Source organism: Salpingoeca rosetta, assembly GCF_000188695.1.
Source record: "Salpingoeca rosetta unplaced genomic scaffold supercont1.34, whole genome shotgun sequence".
Lineage (NCBI taxonomy): Eukaryota > Choanoflagellata > Craspedida > Salpingoecidae > Salpingoeca > Salpingoeca rosetta.
The window spans coordinates 40,314-49,158 of record NW_004754900.1 but is presented as its reverse complement, the minus strand read 5'-3'; the positions used below and the strand labels follow the sequence as shown (position 1 = coordinate 49,158).

General features: G+C 54.3%; 3 protein-coding genes across 3 annotated transcripts; 1 reads left to right on the top strand and 2 right to left on the bottom strand.

Moving 5' to 3' along the window:
- Positions 1–223: 223 nt before the first annotated feature.
- PTSG_13085 (uncharacterized protein) lies at positions 224–634 on the bottom strand (the record flags this gene model as incomplete). Its single annotated transcript, XM_004988572.1, has 2 exons — positions 224–346; positions 527–634. 2 exons carry the CDS (start codon positions 632–634, stop codon positions 224–226), a joined length of 231 nt encoding a protein of 76 aa, XP_004988629.1.
- A 172-nt stretch (positions 635–806) lies between these two features.
- Positions 807–5,005, top strand: PTSG_10663 (uncharacterized protein; the record flags this gene model as incomplete). The annotated part of the gene is made up of 14 exons (XM_004988571.1): positions 807–829; positions 1,000–1,109; positions 1,329–1,429; positions 1,718–1,766; positions 2,003–2,085; positions 2,308–2,431; positions 2,695–2,769; positions 2,945–3,057; positions 3,338–3,402; positions 3,608–3,665; positions 3,985–4,016; positions 4,273–4,335; positions 4,471–4,588; positions 4,844–5,005. The coding sequence occupies 14 exons, from the start codon at positions 807–809 to the stop codon at positions 4,973–4,975; spliced, it is 1,146 nt and encodes a 381-aa protein (XP_004988628.1). The 3' UTR covers positions 4,976–5,005.
- Positions 5,006–5,167: 162 nt separating this feature from the next.
- On the bottom strand, positions 5,168–8,689 carry PTSG_10662 (uncharacterized protein). The gene is made up of 9 exons (XM_004988570.1): positions 8,393–8,689; positions 8,145–8,230; positions 7,902–7,983; positions 7,299–7,709; positions 6,943–7,006; positions 6,726–6,773; positions 6,353–6,436; positions 6,055–6,176; positions 5,168–5,741 (listed from the first exon to the last, which is right to left on the bottom strand). The coding sequence occupies exons 1-9, from the start codon at positions 8,590–8,592 to the stop codon at positions 5,612–5,614; spliced, it is 1,227 nt and encodes a 408-aa protein (XP_004988627.1). The 5' UTR covers positions 8,593–8,689; the 3' UTR covers positions 5,168–5,611.
- Between the last annotated feature and the right edge of the window lie 156 nt (positions 8,690–8,845).

Below are 8,845 nucleotides of genomic sequence, written 5' to 3'. Positions count from 1 at the left end.
GTGTTTCATGTTGCATGACGGTACATGACCGTGTGTTGACTTGACTGACTTGATGTTCTCCTCGGGGCCGAGGATGGTGTAGCCGAGTGGGGAGTTCTGCACAGCACAGCAGCACAGACAAGCAATTCGTCGTGTGAGCAACACAAATCAAAGATGCACAGCTACAGCAGCCGCTGTGGAACGGTTACACTGACCACTTTTTTGTCCTCTCACCACCACCGCGCTAATGGCTGTGCGACTGACAGACCTGGAAGGCGGTGGCGTGGAGATAGTCCATGACCACCTCCTCGGGGATGGAGTTGACCTCCTGGTTCTCGCGCAGAATCACGCCACGCTCAGCCTCAACCTGCACACGAAAGCCCGCACACAACATGTGCAGCAAGCAACAAGTGAGATGCAGTAAGCCAAGTGTGTGCGTGTGCATGTGTGTGTGTGTGTGTGTGCATGTGTGTGCTGTGCTGTGGAGGGGTTCCATATGCCTCATGCGCAAGTTTCACGGGCAGGTGCATCCGGCACACGAGCGTACCTTTCCTGCGTCGTACTTGGCGTTGGTGAGGATATCACCGAGCAGGTCCACGGCAAAGTCCGTGTCGTCGGAGAAGCACCGTGCTGAAGCAATGGTTTGAACAGGCATTAGGGCGACGGCGAGTGTGAGGACACACGTGGTGCAACCAAGCAAGTGAGCGAGTTCTCTCCTTTACACCACCCCACCATCCCACACACACGTGTGCAAACACGCATATTGATGCAGCACACACGCACCCATGTAAACGGTGGATTCTCTGGATGTGTATGCATCGAGGCGCATGCCACGCTGCTCAGCCTGGATGTGTGTGTGTGTGTGTGTGTGTGTGCGTGTGCGTGTGCGTGTGAGGTGGTGTGTGTGTGTGTGTGTGTGTGTGTGTGTGTGTGTGTGTGTGTGTGTGTGTGTGTGTGTGTGTGTGTGTTGCAGATTCACATCCTTCTTCTCACCGCCACCACCGCCACCACTATTGCCAGGACGGTGTATTTTGGGCGGACGGATGCGGTGGTTTCGTATTTCGATTCGCTCGGGGACGCGTTCAAGTGTCCGCCCTACTTCAACCCGGCAGAACACATCCAGCGCCTCGGTACGCCGATGACCATGGTGGTGGTGGTGATGGTGGTTTTTTGTTGAAGCTGTAGTCGTCATTATAGTCATGCTTGTTGTCGTTGATTTGGGCTCACGGTGCTCGCCTCGACCGCGTTGGCACTCACCTCTTACGTGATCACAACCACCGTAACATTCGCCACCATCACATCATACAACGACCTTTGTCACATACATAACTGTCCGTTGTGGCTGCCAGCGTTTGCTTTCCACGGCGGCGAGGGCGGTGGGAAGAGCGATGAGCTCATGATTCGATTTGAGGAGAGCCAGCACAACACCGACCTCATTGCAAACGCAAAGGTGTGGCGCGCGCGCGCGCGCGCGCGCGTGTGTGTGTGTGTGTGTGTGTGTGTGTGTGTGTGTGTGTGTGTGTGTGTGTGTGTGTGTGTGTGTGTGTGTGTGTGTGTGTTCATGTGTGTGTTCATGTGTGTGTGTGTGTGTGCTGGAATGATTGCATGTTGCAGTGCGCTTGTCCATGCGCTCATCACCACCGCCGTTCATCATCAACCCCTCCACATCATCGCCACCACCATTTCCACGATCACAACATGATCATCCCCCTCCCCACACCATCGCCATCACCGACAGCGCCTGGACGCGGCGGCGACGAGGAGAGAATCGCGCATCACAGCAATGGGTGCGACGACCACCGGCTGAGCTGCTGAATAGGAGGAGGGGTGCGGGGGGTAGACAGTGTGTGTTGTGTGTTCTGTCGACTGGTGTGCATGGGCAGGACGTCGTGATGGGAACGCTATCATGCGCGATCGTCTCTCATTCGTGCTGCGTCTCTGTCTTACACTTCATTATTCGCACACACATGCACACACATACACACACATACACACACATGTGAATGACGCGTGTTTCCGCCAGCGAGTGCGAGTGTGCCGCAGCAGTTCTGGTGGCTCTGTTGGCGCAACGCCCGTCTCTTCTACAGAAACAAGCTCAAGACCAAGGTTCTTTTCTGATGCCTGTGGCTGGCTGGCTATGTGCGCTGGCTATGTGCGCTAGCTGTGTGCCCTGGCTATGTGCGCTTGCGTGCGTGTGTGTGTGTGTGTGTTTGCATGTGTTCTCTGTGCTCGCGTGTTTGCATCACTCTTGTGTGTGAGCGTGTATTTGCTTCATATGAACGGGTAGCCGCGTTCCCTCACGCCTCCATCCCGGCCCCCCAACGCCAGGTGAAGCTGATGATCAACATTGTGCTGGGCGTGATCCTGGGCGTCATCTACTTTGACGTACCCAACTCGTACACGGGCATCTCCGACCGCAACTTCTTCATGCTCCAGCTCGCCGTCGTCGTCGGTGCGGCGCCACTGGCCAATTGTGTGTGTGTGTGTGTGTGGGGGGGGGGGTTGGAGTAAGGTGTGGGGGGTGTGGGCGGTGTGAATTTTGATGGGTGTGGTGGATGTGGTGGAAATAAAGCGGGGAGGGAAGAATTGTCGCTGATGTACACGCATAATGTGTTTGTGCACGCGTGGGCGCACACTTATCTTCATTGCTCGACTGTTTAATGCTCACCCTTTCATGTCTGCTGTCGCTGCCACCTCCACCGTGATCATCACCAGGCGTGCGGCAGTCCATGGAGACGCTCTCGTTCTTTCTCCGCGAAAAAGTTGTTTACCTTCGCCAGGTTGAACAAGGTGTGGCGCAAACTTGCATGTGTGCTGTCTGTGTGTGTCGATACGTGTTCTTGTGTTGATACGCAAGCTCGCATCCGTGTGTCCACGTGCCCATGATTTCCCTTCCCATCAGCCTCACCCCATCCCATCACCTCCTCCCCCCCCCGTGTGTGTGTGTGCGTGCGTGTGTGCATAGGCCTGTACGGCGTGTTCCCGTATCTCACGTCGCGCTTCATTGTCGAGCTTCCGCAGATGGTCTTCTTCCCGCTCGTCTTCTGCTCCATCGCCCTCCCTCTCGTCGACCTCAACGTAGGGGATTGTGTGTGTGTGTGTGTGTGTGTGTGTGTGTGTGTGTGTGTGTGTGTGTGTGTGTGTGTGTGTGTGTGTGTGTGTGCATCTGTGTGCGTCTGTGTGTGTGTGCGTGCGTGTGTTCGTTCGTTCGTATGTTTGCTTGCTTGCTTGCTTGTTTGTTTGTATGCATGTGTGCGCGCGCGTGCGTACGTGTGAACCCTCCTTTCCCCACCCAAGCTCTTTGCCTCGGCGTCCTCACGTCAGTGCCCATCACCACCATCACCATCATGCCCACCAGTACGGCGGTGGAAACTTCTTCATCTTCTGGGCGGCGCTGGTCTTCCTCATCCTCAACGCCTACTCGTGAGCACACGATTGCACGTGCTTGGTCGAATGCGCCGCCGCTGCTGCTGCTGCCACTGCTTGCGGTTCGCGTGACTCGTGGCGTCTCTCACACGCAATGTTTTGCTCCTGCACTGAAAACACATCGCACCACCACAACCACAACCACGACCATCATCATGATCGTCCTCATCGCCACGACGCCCATTGTTGTGTTTGCTGGCAGTTTCGGATTGGCCATTGGCACCATCATCACAGATGCACAAATCCTCAGCGTCGTTGCGGTCAGTGTTGCATTTCCGCATGCACACCGGCATGCATGCACATTTGAACTTGCGCGCACACTTTTGCGCGTGTGTATATGATTCATTGTGAATAGCGCGCAGTTGCGCTGTCACTGTCCTGTGCAGCTGACTGTGCCTCTTCAACAGGCACACACGCACGCACGCACGCACAACACACACACACACACACATACACACACGTGCGTGTATGTACATCGTTCATTGTTCAATGTCACGCAGTTGTGTTGTCGCGTCCTTTCACGCATTCATACACTCTCTTGTACGCTCTCACATCATTCTTCCATGTTCTCTTTGACAGCCAATGGTTGTCTTCCCATTCCTCATCTTTTCGTGAGTTGATGCACAACAAGACGCGTTTGTATGTGTGTCGTGTTTGTATGTGCGGGCTTGCTTGCAGGCAGGCAGTGTAACCATGCACTCGCACCTGTACAGTACAGACACTCCCTGTTCCTGCCTCTCTCTTACTCACTCACTCTCGCCTGCAATCACAAACCACGCTCTCTCTCACACGCTCACTTCCGTTGCAACCCCTCCCCTCCCATAATAAATTTTGTTTTGTTGTGTTGTGTTGTGTTGTGTCCAACAGCGGACTGACGGCGGTGAACATTCCGCCCGCGATCAATTGGCTGCAGAACATCATCTACCTCAGGTCAACACCATGGCGATGATGATGATGATGATGGTGGTGATGATGATGATGGTTTGTTTCCGTGTTTTACTTGCCCGCCCCGAGTCTCTGCGTGCACCGCAGCATCACGTTCACCATTGCCCTTGGTATGTGCAGGTACGGGATGCTGGCCATCTTGCAGACGGAATACGAAGGGCAGGAGTTTTATCAAGGGTGCACGCGCGAGCAGTACAGGAACGGATCCGATGTGTGCACCATCGTCTCGGGGGATCAGGTGTGGTGTGGTGTTTGCTTTGTTTGTTTGCTTTGTTTTGTTTGCTTGCTTTGTTTGTTTGTTTGTGTGTGTGTGTGTGTGTGTGTGTGTGTGTGTGTGTGTGTGTGTGTGTGTTTGTGTGTTTGTGTGTGTTTGTCTGTTTGTTTGTTTGTGTTTATTTGTTTTGTTTGTTTGCTGTGTGTTTGTCTGTTTGTCTGCATACGAGCGCGTCCACCAAACCAGTCACTCATCGCTTGCAATTCCCCCTGCCCATAGGTGTTGGAGGAGTTTGACATGAAGTTCATCACTGTTGGCGAAGCGTTTGCCATTATGGCGGGCCTCTTTGTTGTTGCGTTTGGCATTGCCATCTTCTGCCTCACTCGCCTCTCAAGCAAGCGCCAGGGTTAGCCGCATCACGTGTGTATGTGTGTGTGTGTGTGTGTGTGTGTTGTTCACTTGTTGTGTTGTTCGCTTGTTTGTTTTCGAGTTGGCTTTGCGTGCGCGCGTTGCGATTATTCGTTTACAGTTAGAAGAAACATAAAGTCCAACACCAACCAACAACCAACATCAACGCAAAGAAAGACACAAGGCAGGCAAACCAACCAAGTGTATACGGCACATGGAAGACTTGCAAACTTGCACATGTGTGTGCGCCAGACGTGCTTGAGCCAAGCGCACACCACCATTGTTGAAAAAAATAACACGAGAGGGTCAGCATGAGGGGGGTGGAAAGCATGGCACGCACGACGTGACAGAGGTTGGGTGTGATTCAATTGGCAGATAAGACAAAGAAAGGCGAGACTTGTGTGAGCACGCAGTTAAGCCGCCATTAAGTGCACTCAAGAAGAAAGTGGAACGACCAACATCAACATGAAAGAATGCTGTTGGCGATCAAATGATCAAGGCACAGCGTGGCATGTGTTTTGTACAAAGGAAGAAGACCACCACCACTTCTTTCCACGCGCCATCACATCATGGGCGTGTGTTTCAACTGGCATCACCAACACATGAGCACCCGTCATCACCATCACAATGACAGCAGCATCAGTACTGCTGAGTGAGGGTGCTGTCTGTTGTGTCGTCTCGCTCCAGCTCAAAGGTCGGCACGTCCACCAGCAGCGGCGCAGGTCGCGGGTCGCTCGGACCAACGACGGGAACAAATGTGAACGAGCCCCTGGTGGTGTGTGTGTGTGAGAGAGAGCGAGTGTGTGTGCGTAGGTTGTGAGTAAGTGTGTGTGCGTATGTGTGTGTGTGTGTGTGTGTGTGTGTGTGTGTGTGTGTGTGTGTGTGTGAGTGCGTGTGAGTATGTGCATGTGTGTGTGCATGTGTATGTGTGTGTGTGTGTGTTCGAAAGGAGAGCAAGCAGGCAAGGCAACACATCATGATACTTGCACACAATGCAAGGCACCGCACTCGAACAGCACATGACATCACTCCACCACCACCCCCACCTACACCACCTCCACCGCTGCAGTCAGTCGTCTTACCCCATGAGTCCCCTGTCCGTGGCGAGCGAGACGTGTCCCGTGAACTGGAATGTCGGCTCTTCGGGCGTCAAGACGGGGAATTGGCGCAGAATCCCGCGCCCGCGGAAGAAATCGCGATGACCCTATAGTGATGATGATAATGGTGATGATGATGAGGTGATTGATTGGGGGGGGGCGTGTTGGTGCAAACTGCGTGTTGATGCAAACTGCTTGTGCCCGCGGCAAGGAGCGGCTGTGGTTTCGGGGTGGAGACCACAAAAGCAATTGATGAAACCGTGAAGCACTCGCCACCGCGCACCTTTGCGTCGATTGCCTGCCACCACTTTGACATGAGTTGCACAGCGCCGCTTCCAAAGTACTGGATAATCGCCTTGTAGTACCACTGAAGGGAAGGAGGCGAGTGCGCGTGTGCGTGTGCGTGCGTGCGTGTGTGTGTGTAGGTTGTGAGGGAGGGAGTGTGTGTGTGTGTGTGTTGTGAGGGAGTGAGTGTCAGTGAGTGCGTGAGTGAGGGTGAGTGAGTGAGTGTGCGTGTGTGTGTGCGTAGGTTGTGAGTAAGTGTGTGTGTGTGTGTGTGTGTGGGTGGGTTGTGAGTGAGAGAGACACAACTCAATGACACGATGGAAAGCGACGCGAGTGATGGGGGCGAGTAGCATCGTGGGTTGTGGACGTACGGAATATGCCTTGTGCGAGGAGGCGGAGTTGGAGTTGTCGTGGGGGCGCTGTGGACGGCAGACAAAGAAACACGCGCGGATGGGTTGACATGGACGTGTGAGTGGCAAGGAACGGGGAGAAGGGGGCAAGGACAAAAAAAAAAAAAACCAATGTAGGCCCTCACTACACACGCACAAAGAGAGAGAGAGAGTGTGTGTGTGTGTTGGTTGCACTCACCATGGCGTCGAAGAATGGCAAAATAGTGACTTGCACATCGTGTGTGGTGCACGAGTACGAGCGCCTTGGGAGCACGGGCAGCATGTACAAACATGTGAAGGGTGTGAGGAGATCGGAGGAAGTGATGATGATTATACGGCCAAGCAGCAGGCAGCACTTATGCGGAGTACAAATAGGTGCGCACAAACACAGGCGCGCGCACACCCACCGACACACACACACACGCACACACACACCCACACCCACACACATACAAACACACACACACACACACATATACACACATACACACACACACACACGCACACGCGCGCGCAAACAAACAAACAAACAAACAAACACATACATACACACACCTGTTTGCAAAGGATGGGGTCATCATCTTCAGCCACCGCTCGTGTCCGGCTGTTGGCACCGCCGACACCATGCTGCTGTCCACACCGGCAGCACCAGCACCAGCATCAGCACCAGCACTGCTACCACCGCTGCTGTTTCGCTCGCTGAGCGGCTTCACTGCAAACAGCGTGTCAAACAGCGGGTTGTCCAGCACGTGCTCTGCCGAGCTGCCGGGCTGTCGTGTTGGGATGTACGGCATAATTTCGTCGTGCGACACGAGGTCCAGGCTCTGCACCACCCCCTGGTGCGGTGTCCACGTCTGCGTGCCAAGCCCGATGCGCTTGTGCTGCCGCGAGTCCTCGGCGTCGGTCAGGACCTGATAGAAGGTCGACTTGGACGGGCGCGAAGCCTCCACGGGCGTCAGCAGCTTCCTGATGTCGAGGAAGGCGGCGAGGAGGGAGGGGGGGGGGGGGTTGCAAGTTGTGAGCTGTGAGTTGCGAGATGTGAGGTGCGAGATTCAAGTGCGTGGAAGACACAAAAGAAATGAAATGAAGGGAAGGGTGCGAAAGAAAGCAGACGCAGCAGGCACTACAGTCACACATGCGCACAAGTCAGACGCTCACTTCTTCTCTTCGTCCGGCCACGATGATGGAGGATAGTTGTGCAGGATGCTTTCAAAAGGCATGACGACGACGCCTCGGTACCCTGTAAATCAGGCAACATCCACGCATCACATCCACCACGCACGCAACCCGCGGCAGCTGTGAGGGTCCTGCGATCGTCCAAACACACGCGCACACACACACACACGCACACATGCACGCACAGGCGCAGAGCAATCAAAGAAAGACGGCAGTTGTCTGTACCGAGTGAGGAGTGGAGGAAGAACTGTCCTGGGCTGTATGTCATGGTAGAGGGCTGCTTGTTTGTCAGCTTCCCGACCTGCGTCAGCCTACGGTCCAAAAACCAATGCGATCGTGTAAGCAGCAAGAAGCAATGCTTGATGGGAAAGAAGGAAGGACACATGGCTGACATGGTGGTGTCAGAGGTGGCACACACACACACAAAGACACACACACGCACACACACACACACGCGCGCGCAGCAAGCTTACTCGGAGAGCTGTGACATGGCGCGGCGAGCCACGAACAGAGGACGCGGCAACATGACCTGTGTTCCTGTTTGTGTGTGTGTGTGTGCTTCTGGGTCCAGTGCAAGGATGGGGAGGTGATGTGATGCGTTGAGTCTTGTGGCTGTATGAGATTGACTGTGAGGTCGGCGAGTGCTGGGTGAATGCCGGTTGCTTTTGCGCATCAATGATGTGGTTGGTGGCAGGAGTAACAATCGAATCGGATGTCGTTGCTGGTGCGGTTGTTGTTGTTGTTGTGGACGGACAGCTAACAATTTCACACGCAGTGGTAAATTACCATTTGCCACACACAGTCGTGTGTGTGTGTGTGTGTGTGTGTGTGTGTGTGTGTGTGTGTGTGTGTGTGTGTGTGTGTGTGTGTGTGTGTGTGTGTGTGTGTGTGTGTGTGTGTGTGTGTGTGTGTGTGTGTGTGTGTGT